Below are 16,416 nucleotides of genomic sequence, written 5' to 3'. Positions count from 1 at the left end.
GGACAGAGTCCCTGGGAGGGACAGTGTGGAGAGGGGCTCCCCGAGTGTCAGGAGCCAAGGCTCGGGGGGCCGGGGGGCCTGGATGTGCAGACCCTCCGTTGCCAGACAGTGGCTGCATCGTGGTGGGACACGGAAGGCCAGCTCGCTTGGGGGGGAGGGGCCTGCGCGGGACTGGCTGCTCCTGTCCCTGTGCGGTGGCTGTGGGCTGTGTGGCCAGCACTTGCATTTCTCTCACCTTCCTCACACTGTTTCTAGCAATACCCTCCCTTCCCGTCTGGGCCAGGCTTCCCTGTGTTAGGGCGGTAGGTTGGTGTAGAGAGTCAGGAGCTTGAGGCCTGGACTTAGACCTGAGTTCAGATCCCGTCTTTTTACCAGCTATGTATCCAGTCCATTTTCTTCTTTGTAATGTGGGGCTGACGGTGCCTGCTTGGCAGGGCTCTGAGGACTGGAACTAGTCTGTATAAGGCCCTGGCACGTAGCGGCAGGTGGGAGCGGTGATCGTCATCCTCTCAGCTGTATCAGGCACAGCGAGACAGCACCGAGGACACGGCACTAACAGGGCACGGTCCTGCTATTGGGTGACAGGTCTGGACATCAGGCTCCTCGAACCTGAGAGGGCACACTGCTTAGGGACACTGCTGGCACCTGGTCCTGCCCCGCAGCCCAGCTGCTTGGCGCTCAGGAAGGCTTCTGCACAGCCTTTCTGAGTCCCACAAAGACAGGCGGTGACCCTTACAGATGAGGCCCCTCAGGCACAGCTGGCTTTGGAGATTAAATTGAGGTCACGATGTTAGAGGCGGAGCCAGGTCAGAGTCCACGTATCTTGGCTCAGACACCTGCTCCGACGGTGTGACTCACCTCCCAGTTTTCTGGCCAGAGTGTCTTGACCAAGCGGTCTTCACTCAGCTCCCAGACCGCAGGACCCTGGCCTGTGGTTAAGAATTGGGCGGATAGAGAGGAGAGCGCCAGCCTGCACAGTAGATGGGAGTCCGTCCTTGGGACTACCAGCTCATCTTCGTCTGCCTCCAAACGGCTCCCCGCTGTAAACAAACCTTCTCTCATTCATACTTAATAGCATCCTCTGTAAGTAAGAAGGTATTACGTTCACTTCACAGAAGGGGAGGCCAAGGCTTAAAGAGGAAAGGGCCTGCATTTCAGAACCCAGTCTAGAACCTGGGGAATTCTTACTCGCTGGCCCAGGCGGGTCTGGTCTGCTTTGGTTCTGAAAAGCGCCACCATGCTTGTCTGACGAGCCCGGCTACATATCTCTGGGTGTGGCTGCCAGCCCTTATCCTGCCCCAGCCTCCCCTGACACCATCCCAAAAGCATGAAGCTCGCTGCTGCCAGCTGTGTGATGGGTAGGGTATGCGAGTGTTTATCTGAAGAGGCCAGGCGGGTGGGCTCCCCAAGAGGCAGAGGAGACTCCCTGATAATTGAGGCTTGAAATGAGAAGCACATCTAGGACTTGTGAGCCAGCCGAGCAGGGAAGTCTTGGTATTTCCCTTTGTAGCCAAATGACAATAACTTGAGTGAGCTGTGTGCTGTGTTTTCCTTAAAGTAAAACCAGAATATGGGAAGGAAAATGCAGCGTCTACTCATTGCTCCCTGTCACCACCACCATTTCCCCCAAACCTTTATTAGATCCTACTGCCTGAGACCCATTTTCCACAGGGGAAGGCACAGCCATTCTTTCCACGCATCCTCACTGCGCCCTCCCTAGCGGCTCCCGCACTGCAGCGTGAGTGCGGGGAATGTCGGGGTTTATGCGCTCAGGCTCACTCTGCGTGTCCTTGGCAGGTGTGACCAACGGCTTTGGAAAACACACCGAAAGCGGGTCTGACTCGGAATGTAGTTTGGGTCTCGGTGGTGGACTGGCCTCTGAAGCTTGCAGGTAAGAACACTTGTCCCCACAGCTCTGTTGGCCACCCCACGACCTCTCCCTTTATTGTCTGATTGAACCTCCTGCTTATCTCAGATTTTTCTCCCGCCTGCTGTTTCCTGAGGCCTCTGGTCTGTAACTCGGGCAGCTCCTAGGAAACAGCATGACCCTTGGCACTAGGCCTGATCAGACTAGGAGGGCAGGCGTGGCACTGAAGCTTCCCTTGGTTTATGGAGCTGGATGGTGGTGACAGCAAATCTGGATTGCCCAGTGACGTTAGCGTTTGAGCCAAAACCCCACTCCCCCCCCCCCCCCCCCCCCCCGTGCACATAACCCAGCTGGTCACAGACACGGTTTCGCCCTTTTGTCTTTTGGGGCATCATAGCAATGGCCCCTCCAGCGGTGTGGTGTGGGAATAAGAAATGAGCTAATAGGAAATCTGGATTGTCTTTTATTAGACAAGGGCCCCAGGTCTTCTCCAATCTGTGAGCTGGGAAGAGATGGGTTTCTTTTCCGTTTTACCCGAAGGGAGGATTTCTGAGACCAGAGCCTTACAGTTTCTTCCGAGTGCAAGAGTTTATTAAATGGCGCTGTGTGCTGTGCGCTGCAAGACAGCAGGGAGTGTGGGACTCCTGCAAATGGGAGACCGCAGTGCCACAAAGGCAAAATGACCTGTCCTGAAGGCTGACCTCATGCTCCCTGCGCATGGCTGCTGAGTGGGTCCTGGTTCTGAGGAGGGGACGAAAGGTCCCAGGGCAGCACGAAAAGATTGTGTCTGTTTAAAGCACCGTTAGGGCAGGTTGGGTGTGTGTCCTGTTAGGTGCTCACTCTACCCTGGCTGCCGGGCTCCTGGGGGGTCTGTGGGAGGCGGCCAGCTGCCCCTTGGGCCTGGACTGGTCCCCCGCTATGGCAGGGCCCAGCTTTTGGTGGTTCCTTTGAGGTGTTCCTCTCCACCGAGCCTCGAAATTGCTCTATCTGACTCCCTCCATGTTGCAGCCTCTAGAGATACAGGTGGAGTAGATGGGAAAGAACAGTTACCAGGCATAGAGAAGAAGCAGAGATTTCAGAATCTTGTAAGATGCGTCCAGCCTGGTCCTGGGTGGGAGTTCCCGACTCCCTTCTAAGACCTGGTGCCTGGAAAGTCAGTGAGTTCACTGGGGATGGGGTCGGAAGGGGTCCCAAACAGCCTCCTAGACCTCGACTAAAGGTCGAAGGGGTGTTGGGCTCTTCTTCCCTCTGTGAAGGGCGCTCTACCCAGCTCTGAGCCGTAAGAAGCGAGCCAGGCCGGGCTCTAGTTAGCCTGCTGTGTGAGGCTCTGTGTGCCTTTGGACAGAAGGCCCATCGGGCACTGATGCCCTGGGGCCCACTCGGGTGGAAACAATGTCCTTGGAAGGCGTTTCCTCTTGAACTGAGTGGTTGTCAAGTGGAATTTCAAGGTTTAAAACCAGAGATGCAGGGGCTTTTCTTTTTTTCCCCCTACACTGTGGTGATAAGAACATAAAGGAAACTCTATTAATTCGAGTAGAATCCTATAATAATCCCAGAATTAGAAAGAACCTTGAGAAAACTTCTGGTCACTAATCACACCTCCCTCCCTATCGGCCCCTTGGTGGATCTGTCCTGGTGATTTTCTGAGCTTGTTAGGGCTGCTCTGTCTGTCCTTGGGTCACTCATTCAGTTATTAATTGAGCACCTGCCATGAGCCAGGCACTGTTCTCAGCGCTCACAGGGTGCCTGTTCTCAAGGGGCTTGTCTTCTAGAGGAGAGATGGCTGGTAACGCAGTAAACAACAATTACAGGCCGGGCTGTGTGCCCAGGTCTGGGTAACGGAGAAAGGGCTGCAATGCGGGCTGGGGTCGAGTCGCTGGGCTTGTTTCGGTGAAACGGGAACACACAGGCCTGGTTTTGCTGTTGTATCCCATTGTATTGAGCTCCTCCTTCACAGAGCTCATCACGTGATGGCACAACATTAGTAGTTTGTAGCATTTGAAGTGAGACACTAAAACTTACTGTTCTTCATAGAATAGTTACTGTAGAACTGCTGTTTGTCAAGTGCTGTACTGAGTGCTTTCTGTGTATTAATCCATTAAATCCTCACAGCAACACCTGGGGACATGAGCCTCACAGGTTAAGTAACTGGTTCAAGGTCACAGAACCACCGACAAGAAGAGCCAGGTGCTGAACCCAGGTAGTCTGGCTGCACAGTTTCACCTCTTACCCCTCTTCTGTTGTATTTAAAGATGTCTTCCCAGATCCTCATTGTGAACGTAGAGAGGCTTCCCGAGTGAAACCACTAGTACTTTACCTGCTTATAAGGCTCAGAGTCTCTAAGCCCAGTGACAGATTTTCAAGGGCTGAGTGGGAACTGAATCCTAAGTGTGAACTGGGTGTTATTCGTGTTTCCCCAGATAGGGCCTAATTTTGACTAACAGGAAAAAGGCTCCCAACCTACTAGTTACCAAAGGATCACGATTCACTGTGTTCTGGCCGTGCAGGTGTCCTGTGTGAGACCGGGATAAAAGCAGTTATGACGTAGTAAAACAGGAGTAGCCTGCTTTCCAGCCAGTCCTAACCCCGGCCGCCTCTCACCCCCACCAGAGGTTTTTTAAGCATTTAAGCAGATTATTGACCTGTCTTTTAAGCATTTTTTTTTGGTTAAAAAAAATTATATAGTGGTAATGTTTTTTAAAGTTTGGATGGAAAGAAGGGCCTAGCCACATCATTCTTGCCCAGAGCTCCCAGCTATCGTTGTCCATTAGAATTGCATGGGGAGCTACTTAAAATTACTGAGGCCTGGGTGGGTTCCAGTGATCTCATTACATTGGTACTATTCTCAGTTTTGCTTATTACCTTCTAGTCTTTAATATATTTTTTCACCTTCTTGCAGTAGCCCTGTTAAAAAAAAAATCCATCTCTATCTAAGAAAAATTTCACACGTAAAGTGGAAGTGAGAAGTGAATTTTTTTTTTTTATTTTTTTTTCTGATTGAGAAATGTCTTTCCTAACTAAAGAAGTAAGACATGTCCTTATGGAAAATTTGAGAAACAGGCAGATTTTTGTACCTCTAAAAGACACATTGGTTTCTAAAAAACAAGCAATGTGAATCCCATAGCCAAGAGTTCTGTGCATATGTGAGATGGGCCCTTCCCACAGCCCCACTGTTTAAACTCGGAAGGGATTCACAGGTGCCTGGGGTGACCTTTCCTCTGGATTAAGGCCAAGGTCCCTAAGCAGCGGAGCAGGCATCTCTTTCCAGGTTCAGCTTTTCCACGTAAATGCAATGGTTCCTCAAAGCCTTTTGGGAACTTTCTGGACAGAAGTGTAGCATGGCTAGTGTGAGTTTTTAGGGAAAGGTGAGAAACCATTCTCCTAGAAGGGTTTTTGCAGCCCCACTCCTGTCAGCCATGGGAGAGCAGTAGTGGGAGTGGGAGTTGTTAAAATTGCTCATGTCGCCCCCTCTCCATGCAGTGGTCTAATACCCCCCAAACGCAGCCGTGGGAAGCCAGCCCTGTCTCGAGTGCCCTTCCTGGAAGGTGTGAACGGAGACTCTGACTACAGTGGTTCAGGTGAGGAGTGGTGTACAGGTGGATCGGTGGGGTGGGGGTGGGGGTGGGCGCAGGCTTTGCAAAGATCCGGCTCTGTGGGCTGCAGCCGGCCAGACCTTGAGCTCCTCCAAACCCTGGGGCGTGGGGCAGGGAGGTGGTCCTCCCACCCAGGTCATTCAGAGTCTTTGTTTTTCTTTTAGATCATCTTCAGTTTGAATTGGTAATACATGCCCATGGTAACAAAAACCAGAAAGGTACAAAAGGATACATAATGAAAAGCCAGGGATCCCGTCCCTAGAACAACCACTGTTAGAAGGTTCTTTTGTGTCTTTTCAGATGTAATCCATACATATACAAGCCAAAACCTGTGTGTGTATTTCAGAGTATTTCAGAGAGAAGTCTAGTATACACATGTTCCTCTAAACCATGCTTTTTGTGTTCAGTTAACAATATATTGTAGAGAGCTTTCTGTGCTTTTTACCGTCTGCCAAACGTCCCATTATACAGGAGTGCCATCGTGTACGGTTGGACGTTTAGGTTATTTTCACCCGTTTATTACAGTCAGTTGCCGTGAGCAGCCTTGTACGTAGATGATTTTGTATCCGTGGGGAGTATATCTGTAGATGTGGAGTTGCCTGATTGAAGGAAGTGAGCACTTGTAATCCCAATAGATACCGTCAGTCTGCCCGCACTGGCGTCATCAGTGATAGCCTGGGTCACCGACTCTCACACAAAGCCCTGTCATTTCACGTGATCCGGTACCTTCAGCCTTCCCCTCATGACACATTCTACTCTAGCTGGTCCAAAGCATGAAATACGTGGGTCTTGTCTCCTTAGACCAAGGGAATAAAGGGCAGGGCCAGGCCAGAGGAGAGCGCTGGGTGGTGCCCAGGTGGAGCCGGTGCAGGGCGGGCTGTCCTCTGAGCGCTCTCTCCAGCCCTACCTTGGCAGGCGTGCACTGTCTGGCCCTGTCTTTGAAGCTTTCATCAACGCGCAGGCTTCAGGGCTTCTCTTTCCCTCCTTCCTTTTCTCAGCTGCTTGATCTTTCCTTAGCATCCGCTTTTTCCCGGTATGTGTATGAATGAATGCACGCGTGCGTGTGTCATTGCTGTCTAACTGTAGCGCCCAGGAGGCAAGCCTCATGTCTGGATGCGTTTGTACAGCATCTAACAAAACCAGGGCGGGGTGGCACACGCTGTGTGCTCTGGTGGTGACATTTTATTCTTATTTTAAAAACCACATACTTATTCAAATGATGTTGAAGGAAACTGACCTCCCACCATTCCATCACCCTAACAGAATTGTCTTCATTTCTATGTGTTGCCTTCTGTTTATTTCAGGCACGTTTTTTAACAAAATGCTGATCTAAAACACATGCTCTTTTGTATTCCTTTTTCAATGTTATCTCATACTTTTTTCATATTGACATAATCTTTGTATATCATATTACTACAATAACGTATCTTTCAATCAATGCATTATAATTTACTTAACTGTTCTATTGTTAGACATTTGGTTATTTTCAACTTTAACATTTTACATCATGTAATGAACCCATGTTTTTGTTCAAAATCCTTTTATGCGTTTTTAAAGTTATTTTTCTTAGACAAGTTCCCAGGGAAGGAATTTACTGGAGCAGATGGTTCATACATTTTATTTTATTTTTTTTATGGCTCTTGAGACATACCACCAAATTACATTCTGGAAGGATCGGGCTGGTCTGCAGTTGCCTCAGCGGCATACGATTGCACCAGTTTTCCCGCAGCCTGCCTCTTCAGGATTGGATTTTATCTTGTTGTTGTTACTGCTTTGATTCAGTAGGTAGAAAACAATGCCTCGTGATTAGCAGTACGCTTTTTAAAAACTATAAATGAGGGTGGTAATGCTTCCTTAGAAACATAATTTCTACTCTGAGATTTGGGCCTTTTTCTTTGGTTGAGTGTGGTCACCTCCCCATTCCTAGTTTATAGAGGTTCCGGGGGGAGGGGGAAGCCCCTCTGTGGGTTCAGAAGCATTTGTGAGGCACCCCTCCAGGGGTGCTAGTTAGTTCATTGGGTGCAGAACAAAGGAAGCTGAAGAGACATGGTGCCTGCCTGGGCAGGACACCCAGTGTAAGGTTTGGCAAAAGCAGGCACTGAAGGACCTGCAGGCCTGCTTGGCTCTGCTGAGTGTTGTGCATCCCAGTGACCTGGGTGGCCAGGTGTGGCCCTGTCAGAAAAGAAGTCATTTAGCAAGTGGTTTTACCGGGATGTCTGTCAGGCATCGTTTTCCATGAAGCCTCCATCGCGAGGCCTCCCGACTTGGGGAGGCCCGGAGAGCTGGCTGTGGCTCTGCCCAAGCTGGGTTGTGGTTCTTCTCCCCGGGGCCCTGGTGATGAAGCAGTGACATTCTTCCAAGGAACCCCACCCTAGGGTTCCAGTCCAGAGGTCGCCAGACTAGAGCCTATTGCCTGTTTTTGTAGGACCCACGTGCTAAGAATGGTTTTTACATTTTCAGATGATTGGAAAATCAAAATAATATTTTGTAACGTGAAAATGATAAGACATTTCAAACTGCAGTGTCCAAAACTAAAGTTTTATTGGGACACCGCCACACTCATTCATTTACAGATTGTCTATGGCTGCTTTCCTGCCACAAAGCGGAGTTGAATAGTTGCAACAGAGACCATGGCCCACAGAACCTGAAATATTTACTCTTTGGCCCTTTATAGAACAAGCCCTAATCTAGGGTGAGAACTTCTCAGGAAGGGGCAGGGAAGAGGAAATATGGAGGGGGTATTGCGGACTCATTGCTCAGTCAAAAGGAGGCCACATGCAGGCCTCCTGGGCACCATTCCATGTCCCCTTTGGGCACTGTCTCCTCCCCTCCCCCACCCCCAGGCAGAAGCCTCCTGATGCCCTTTGAAGACCGTGGAGACCTGGAGCCCCTGGAGCTGGTGTGGGCCAAGTGCCGAGGCTATCCCTCCTACCCTGCCTTGGTGAGTCTGCCCCAGATGCTGCCACCCTCCCTCCCTCCCCTGGGCGGTTCTGGCCCCCGCCTTGCCTCGGGGGCTTATCTGATTGGATCAAGCCAGCAGAGTTGGTGGGAGTCAGGGCGCCTGCAGCTTAGAAGGGAGGGAGGTTTTGCCCCAGCCTTGGGTCGGTCAAACCAGCAAGGCTCCCAGCTCGGGGAGACAGACTAGGGAGGGCTCTTAGGGATTGATGGATTGATTTGCTAGTGCGTAAAAGTAACGTGTGTTCATTGTAGAGAGTTTTAAAAGCTGCTCATCATGCTTAGATGTTTTATTAAACATCTGTCATGCTAAGTTCTTGAAATACTGAGGAAGGTGTGGTTATTTTCATCTTGTAGGGAAAAAACCCGAGGCCCTATGTGTTACCCATGGTCACCTAGCTATTAAGTGGCAGGGTTGCAGTTTGAGCCCAGGGCTTAAAATGTGTGATACCTGTGTTCTGAGCCACCAAGTTCAAAATCATCCACAGTCACATCTACTCAGAAGTGACCTCTTGGTGCAAATCCACTCGGCCTTTCTTTTTTTGTTGGATGCATAAATATGCACATATGTGAGACCACACTCCGTTTAGCCTCCCTTTCACTTACTAGCACACCGTAAAAATGCATGTCTTGTGCCATTAAACATTCTTCACCAACGTCACTTTAATGACTGCGTTGTCTTTAGTTGTATGCATGGACTTACCTTATTTTAATCATTCCCCAGTTGGTCATTTAAATTGTTTGGAATTTTTCTCTGTGATAAACAGGCAGCAATAGACATCAGTATAGCTCTGCCTTTGGGCTCATAATCGTTTCTTTATAGGGGGTTCTTAGGCGCGCCTTCGTGGGGCAGTGTCCGTGCAAACTCCTGCTGCACGTTGCCCAGGTGCCCTTTAGAAAGTTAGTCTTGGTGGATACTCCCGGCAGCAGTAGCTGAAAATTCCATTCTTACCACCTTGATTGTTACTTCTTAGAGCGTTTTCTGTATTGGGGAGGTGCTGTCCATCCGGGCCTGGAACACGCTGATTCTGACCTTTGCAGCATGTCAGCACCATCCAGGGGAAGTTTTTAAACCATGCAGATACTGACGCTCCCAACTACCAACACAGACTCTGAGAGCAGACCAGTGCATGAATATATTTTCAAAAGCTTCCCAGAGGCCCTGTAGCCAGGTTTGAGAACCCGCCCCCAACCTCCTGACGCACACCGAGTTCTGGGCTGCGCTCAGCTCGTGCGTGTCTGTGGCTCTGGCCAGTCTAACAGCCGCCTGTCACGGTAAGGAGGGCAAGAACTCTGATCCTTTTTGGACAGGTGAGGAAACTATAGCTCCAAAAGGTTATAGAGCCTGCTGGAGCCTTCCTGCAGCCCACATTGCCTGCCTCACGTCTTCCTCAGCCGTCGCAAGTGGGGAACCCATGCTCTCATCCATCGCCAAGGGGGTTGGGCCCGGGGCTGTCTTCACAAGGCTCAGGCTTAGTTGCTGAAGAAGTGGTGACAGCTATGCAGGTTTCAGTTTTGGTTGTTTTAAATCTCACAACACAAAACAGCCAGTCTGAAACTAGTCTTTCTTTCTTTTTAATTATCTTCTTAATCATACATTTTATTTCATGATAAAAGAAATTCAGCCACCACCAGAAAACCCAATCACCTGAATACAACCTGTGTTTTTATTTTGGTTTATGCTGTTCCAGTTGTTTTCCTGTGCTTAAATATGTACAGCTGGCCCTTGAAGAACACGGTTTGCACTGCGTGGGTCCACTTATTCGTGGATTTTTTTCAATAAATACACAGTTGGCCCTCCACACCCCCAGCTTTCACATCCGTGGATACGGAGGGCTGACTCCATGCTTGGTCTGTGCCATCTTATAGAAGGGACTGGAGCATCCACGGATTTTGGTAACCATGGGGGTCCTGGAACCAATCCCCCATGGATACCAAGGAACAACTGTAGTCAAGTTTCTGGGTTGTCAAAAGTTGTATATGGATTTTCCACTGCAGTCAGTGCCCCTCACTGCTCTGTTCAAGGGTTGACTGTACTTGCATCCATAGTGAATGCACAGCTTTTAAATTTGAGGGGGGAGGTTCTTATTTAAAAAAAATGGTTTTTGTTTTTCCATAAAAGTAAGGTATCTGCATTATACTAGTTTGGGGAAAATAGAGAAAAGCAACACAGATCCCCACCAGTCTAACATGTCAACTATAAACATATATCGTTCCTTCTATTTATTGTTTATAAATTGTATCCGTAATAGTGTACGTACACATTTATTATACATGTTGAAGTTTATCACAAGCTTTATTTTCATGCTGTTTTACATCTGTATAACATTTGAGTGAATAGACCATTATTTATTATTTTGGGACACATTTGCCTCTTTAAGAAGGGAGGCGCGTTCTCCGTAAGTGGCAGACTTACCCACCTTGCCGCTGCCCTTGGGGGACATTTTTCTCTATCTGCCCCACATGGAAGGCATGAACCAGCAAGCTTGTCCAGAGAAAACATCGGAGGAGCCCCACTGTCTTGTTTGGGGATGGAGGAAGCTCTGGGGGGCTTGTGTGGTGGTTTTGAGCAGGCCCTTAGCTGCAGTCCCACCCAGGAGGCACAAACAGGCTGGGAGATAGAGTTTTGACCAAATCACACAGCGGGGCAGGGTAGGCGTGGTTCTTCCTTAGCGTAAACTCGCAACTAGAGCACCTGCTTTCAACTGAGTGTCTTGAGAGAGCTGGAGGGAGGCTGGCAGACAGCCAAAGGTAAATAATAGAGCAGATTATTATGAGAAGAGGCCCCCAGAGACAGGGTGTAGAAATGAAGATTGCTCCATCTCTAGAGAAAGCCGCTCGCTCAGTGTGTTTCCAAGTCTCTCTGGCCTTAGCACGTGCAGATTAACAGCCGGCTGCTCTGGAAGAGGGGCTGTGGGCAGCAGAGGCCCAAACCTTGTACAAATACCTGGTTTTTAGTCCCGGCACTGGCCTCAACCAGCTACCTCTTCTCTTCCTCCTGTGCTTGGCGGTTCATGTCAGCTAATACCTGTCAGAAGGCTTCTGAGTATCAGCAAGAGGCTGAAATAAGGTGGTGATGTGTGAATAAGTAGGGGCTTCGCTGACTGAGAATTACCCTGTTGATGCCACCAGGAATTTGGCTGAGCCTTGGCCCTTGTGGTGCAAACAACCAGGAGGACTGGTTCCTCCAGTTTCCTGCCACATCCTCCTCCTCTCCAGCAACCCTCCAAGCTCCCTCTTCTAGCTTGTCTCGGATCTTACTGTGGAGGTGTCACAAATGTATCTGGTCCCTGCAGCAGGCAGAATGACAGCCTGACAGAACCGAGGGGAGGGGCGATGCAGAACCTTCTCCATAGCTGTGCTGTCTGGGACGGCCCCTGAGCATTGGGAGTGCATCGCAAAGGGCCCCCGGGGAAGTGGACAGGAAAGCAATGGTGTCCACTCTCCCCTAAGGGACACTGGGAGGAAGGAGTTTGCCTGTCCGACCCAGATGTCAGAGACGCTGCTCCAAGTTCTGACTTTCCCCAGGCTGGTTTTCCGATGACTTCCGTTTGAGCTCTGGGCCCTGACGTTTTGTGGCGCAGGCTCCCTCATCTAAAGCACTGACCGGTTGGGTGGGGCCAGGGATTGGGACAGCGAGCGGGAAATAGTCAGGATTTCCATCTGGGGCACTGCGGTCATGGAGGAGGTCAGCCCCTCATCACGTGGGTGTGGCCTCCCGAGCCCCGCACTGCTTTGTGGGGGGGTCAGTGCTGCCCTGCTCACCCCGCACACCCCCAGCTGAGTGCCGGCTCCTTCCCACCTCAGATCATCGACCCCAAGATGCCTCGGGAGGGCCTGCTGCACAATGGCGTCCCCATCCCTGTGCCGCCGCTGGATGTGCTGAAGCTGGGAGAGCAGAAACAGGCCGAGGCTGGCGAGAAGCTCTTCCTTGTCCTCTTTTTTGACAACAAGCGCACCTGGTGAGTGGGCGCTGCTGCGGGGGCGGATGCGCCAGGGTGCAGGCTGGGGCCTGGCGGGAGGCTGAGCAGATGCCCACACGCTGGAGAGACACACGAGGGCTGTGGGCTCGGTCACCCTGCGTCCACCCAGGGGAGGGGAGGCTTACCTGCGGGCAGCTGCCCTGTGCGTGCCAAGTGACAGTAACTCGTGTTTCTAACAACACTGATGAATCGTGATGGTAGTAGTAACCGAGAGCAGAGTCCCTGGGACACGTGTCTCTGAGGTGGAAATTGGATTCAGAAGGCTTTCTGGGGAGAACTATGGGATGAGGGACGCAGCGTTGGGCAGAAGAAAAGGTTGAACCGCAGTGCACTTGCTCCTGAGGCCTCAGCTGATCCTGGGGGGGGGGCGGCTGGGGGGCTCCTTATCAGTGTCAGAAAGGGGGGCTGTGCCTTTGTACCTCCCCTCCCCCATCAACTAGTCACTGAAATGCTGGCTGCTCTAGGAGGGGCGTGGCCTTGGGCCAGGCAGCCACCTCGGTGGAGGGTGATTCCTGGAGGGAACTCACCGAGAGCCTGTCAGTTGCCAGCACATCCGGTGGCTGCCGGGATGTCAGTCCTGGGTTCGGGGTTCTGGGCCCTGCGGGGGCCACGGCAAGGCGCCTGCTTGCTCCTTGTTTATGAGCACCTTGCGGTTTGTCTTAGCACCGGCAGGAGAGTTCTTTCACCTCTGTTCCCACAGAATAAGGACGTAGGACTAGCTAGTGGAAATGATCATTAATAATAATAATAATAGCTACCATTTCTTAAGTGTTTACTGTGTCCTTATGTAAATTACATGTGCGATCTCATTTAATCCTCATTTAAATATTCATTGATCCCCTCCCAGTCCATTTTGCAGATGAGGAAGCTGAGGCTCAGAAAGCCAAGACCCCATAGTCGGAACTGGGGTATAAACCAAGACCCAGCCCTGAAGCCTGGGCTCTTAGCCACATGTAGATTCACCTGGGGATATTTTTTTTAAAAACCAGATGCAGTCCCCACCCAAGATCGGTTCATTGACGCCTGGCTTCAGCCCCACTTCCTCGCAGTAGCTCCCTGATTCTCCAAGGCAGACAAGGCCCAGCCCTCCGATGGCTCAGCCAGGCCCCGAGGGCAGCACGTTGGCTCCTGGTCCTGACGGGCCCCCAAGCAGACAGCACCCTGGGGCCCCGGAGGGACCCCAGAAAGGGCCCGTGCTGGCCTCCTGTCTGGGGTGTCCACCTGCCGCCCTCTGCCTGTCCCTCCCCCTTGGCTCCTGGTCCTGGGCAGTGGGCCCTGAGCAGCCCCCTCGTGGGAGCAACCCACCACGGCCTAGGCCTCTTACGGCACTTGTATTCCAGGCAGTGGCTTCCGAGGGACAAAGTCCTGCCCCTGGGTGTGGAGGACACCGTGGACAAGCTCAAGATGCTGGAAGGTCGCAAGACCAGCATTCGCAAATCGGTGCAGGTGGCCTATGACCGCGCCATGATCCACCTGAGCCGGGTCCGGGGGCCCCACTCCTTTGTGGCCTCCAGCTACCTGTAGGAGGTGGCCCGAGGGACACAGAAGAGCTTCTCCCTGCCCCAGCCAGACATGTGGCCGGCAGCTTCCCCCTTTCCTAGCAGGCGAGGGCTGGGCTGTGTCCTTTCCGAGGGCAAGGCCCAGTTTTGACCAACTGCATGGTTCCACTGGCGGGCCTGCTGTGTGCCAAAAACTCCCACCTGGGCTCCCTCAGGGGCTCGTCCACTGAAGAACCAGTTAGAAGTAGAAACAGCTGTGAGGCCCAGCCAAGGAGATGGGCCCCGGAAGGCAAGGAGTCCTGGGCTCTTTCTCAAGGGTGTGCCTGGCTCCCTGCCCCCTACCCCCAATTAACTACACCTCAGGGCAAGCGAGGCTCTGCCACTGACCCCAGAGGTGCTGTGGATACTCGGGTCCCACCGGGAATCTCACCGAGCTCACCTTCTCTTCCCCCCTCCATCACCCATTCTCACCCTTCCTCCCCGCCCCATATTCTCCTCTGCCCAGTGTTTTTCCTGTGTTCCCTTCCTTAACTTTCTCTTGTGCCAAACTGACAAAAACCATCACCAAACTGGTCTTTTTGTTTTTATGTCTCATTCCCTTTGAGGCCAGCTGCTATGCTAGGTGGGTGCCTCCGCCTGGCCCCTCAGGGCGGAACAGAGGCCAGCCTACCCCTTGGGTGACCCCTCCACCAGCACACACACCCTGCCCCCCACCTTACCCCAGCCCGACCTGTGCATGTGCAGACACCAGCTGAGGCCAGGCTGTGAGAGCTTGCCCCCTGGGATTGCGGTGGAGTCCCTCCTGCCCTCGCCCTGTCTTGCCCAGAGGCGGGCTGAGGCTGAGCCGGCTCCTGTCAGCAGACCAGGCTGGATGTGTGAGTGTCCGTCTGTCCACTGGGATTTGAGGGTGGTTGGGGTGGAGCCGGTCTGCCTCTTCATCCCTCCTCTCCTCCCTCCTCCCCCCTCTCCACCATGGGCTGCATGGTGCTCTGCCCTGCCCAGCCTCTGCTGCTCCCACTTCCCAACTCCAGGAGCCCAGCACTTTGATGTCAAACCCTCTGCCCCCTTCTTTTCCTTCAACCCCCTCCCCACCATCACCTTCTCAAAAACGGAAGGAAAAAAAAAAACTGTGAAACGGGGAATGTTGACTGACAAACCACCACAATTTTCAGAGGCTTCGATGTCCGTTCTCTGGATGTTTCTTTTCACCTCTTAAGCACCAAAGTTGCAGGGCCAGGTCGCAGGCCACTGATTACCATGTTGTTTTTTAACCTGATGTTCTTTTTAATTGTTTTAAATTTTTCATAGGGGAGTTTTGGACAAAACAAGTCACTGGGGAGATCACTGCCATTTTTACACACGAGTTTTTAAAAATACAACCAACCAACCACCACAACTTCTTATACAATTTGGGACAAGAGCCAGAGTTTTAAAGGGAACCAACAAAACTCTCTAACATAAAGGATGGGGTTTTGGATTTTGTACAATACTAAAAATACAATACAGCATATGGCTAGGGAAGGACATGGTGTATATAATTGTAAAATACTGTTCTAAATTATTCAGGCCTATAGTTTCCATTACTGGAGTCCTCCATTGTGTGGCTGAGTATTTTAAATGCACACAGTGTGGTTTATTTAAAGGAGCCAATGCACCCCCCTCTCCCCAGGTAGTCGGTTGGCTGTGGACTCTGTGACCTTTGTCTCAACCTGTGTTGTAAGATCTCGGGGCTTTCTCTATTCTCTCTCTGGGTCTGTCTCTCCCCCCCAACACTTTCTCTTAGTCTCCCCCCCCCCCTCTCTCTCTCTCTCTCTCTCTCTCTGTCTCTCTCTCTCTTTTCCTTCTCTCCCTCAGTCTCTTTGAATCTTTCAGTCTCTCTCTGAGTCTCATTTTTAGAACTGCTCTTTTAGAATGGGAAACGGCTCAGATCCTGCTGTGGCATGGGGCCTGCGTGTCTCAGTCGCGTCTGCTGTGAAGCACACGATGCTCTATTTATTGTAGAAAGTGACTTTATTTGCTTTCTAGAATTGTTTATAACAGATGGTATAAGAGAGGTAATAAACAGAGAAAACTCTATGCTTGTAAAGAATACAGAAGTTAATTTTACCTACTATAATATGACTGTCTGAAACTTATTTTCTCTCTGAGAAATAAATGTTCTAATGGGCAGCAGCTGCTGTGTTGTGTTTGGTGTCATCCGTGGGGGCCCCTCTCTTCCTAATTTCCGACAGCCCACTCCCTCCTCGAAAGGCCAGGGGCCCTGAAGAATGGGGTTGTTTAGCTCCCAGCTGGATAGGGCTCTGTCTCTTTGCCTGTCAGTCTGTCGCTTGGATCCCTGGGAGGAATATGACGATGGTCCTTGATGCACTTCCCTCCCAAACAGCACTGCCTTCTGGGAGCTCTGGGAGGGCCAGCCCACCTCCCAGGCCTCGGCTTCCCTGTGGCTGTTCCTTTGGGCTATCTGCTCCTCAATTCGTGGCAGAAGTGGCCCTGGGGACATCCTGGCCGGAACCTGTTTA

General features: G+C 51.3%; 1 protein-coding gene across 5 annotated transcripts in view; it reads left to right on the top strand.

The window, feature by feature from the left end:
* Window positions 1-16,069, top strand: part of BRPF3 (bromodomain and PHD finger containing 3) — a 32,724-nt gene extending 16,655 nt beyond the window's left edge. For 3 of the 5 annotated variants that reach the window (XM_074332858.2, XM_074332857.2, XM_019738797.3), the window contains exons 9-13: window positions 1,798-1,891; window positions 5,348-5,445; window positions 8,304-8,401; window positions 12,223-12,377; window positions 13,739-16,069. In XM_074332858.2, the coding sequence (XP_074188959.2) occupies window positions 1,798-1,891; window positions 5,348-5,445; window positions 8,304-8,401; window positions 12,223-12,377; window positions 13,739-13,922 (629 nt within the window). In that variant the 3' untranslated portion in view covers window positions 13,923-16,069. Of the gene's footprint in view, window positions 1-1,797; window positions 1,892-5,347; window positions 5,446-8,303; window positions 8,402-12,222; window positions 12,378-13,738 lie in introns of those variants that run through there. The other 2 variants (XR_012496562.2, XM_074332859.2) reach the window with 2 other exon arrangements.
* The last annotated feature ends 347 nt before the right edge of the window (window positions 16,070-16,416 follow it).

This window comes from Rhinolophus sinicus, chromosome 2 (assembly GCF_057876585.1).
Source record: "Rhinolophus sinicus isolate RSI-liver-muscle chromosome 2, RSI-T2T, whole genome shotgun sequence".
In the NCBI taxonomy this organism is placed as follows: domain Eukaryota; kingdom Metazoa; phylum Chordata; class Mammalia; order Chiroptera; family Rhinolophidae; genus Rhinolophus; species Rhinolophus sinicus.
This window is presented reverse-complemented; position numbering and strand designations above follow the sequence as displayed.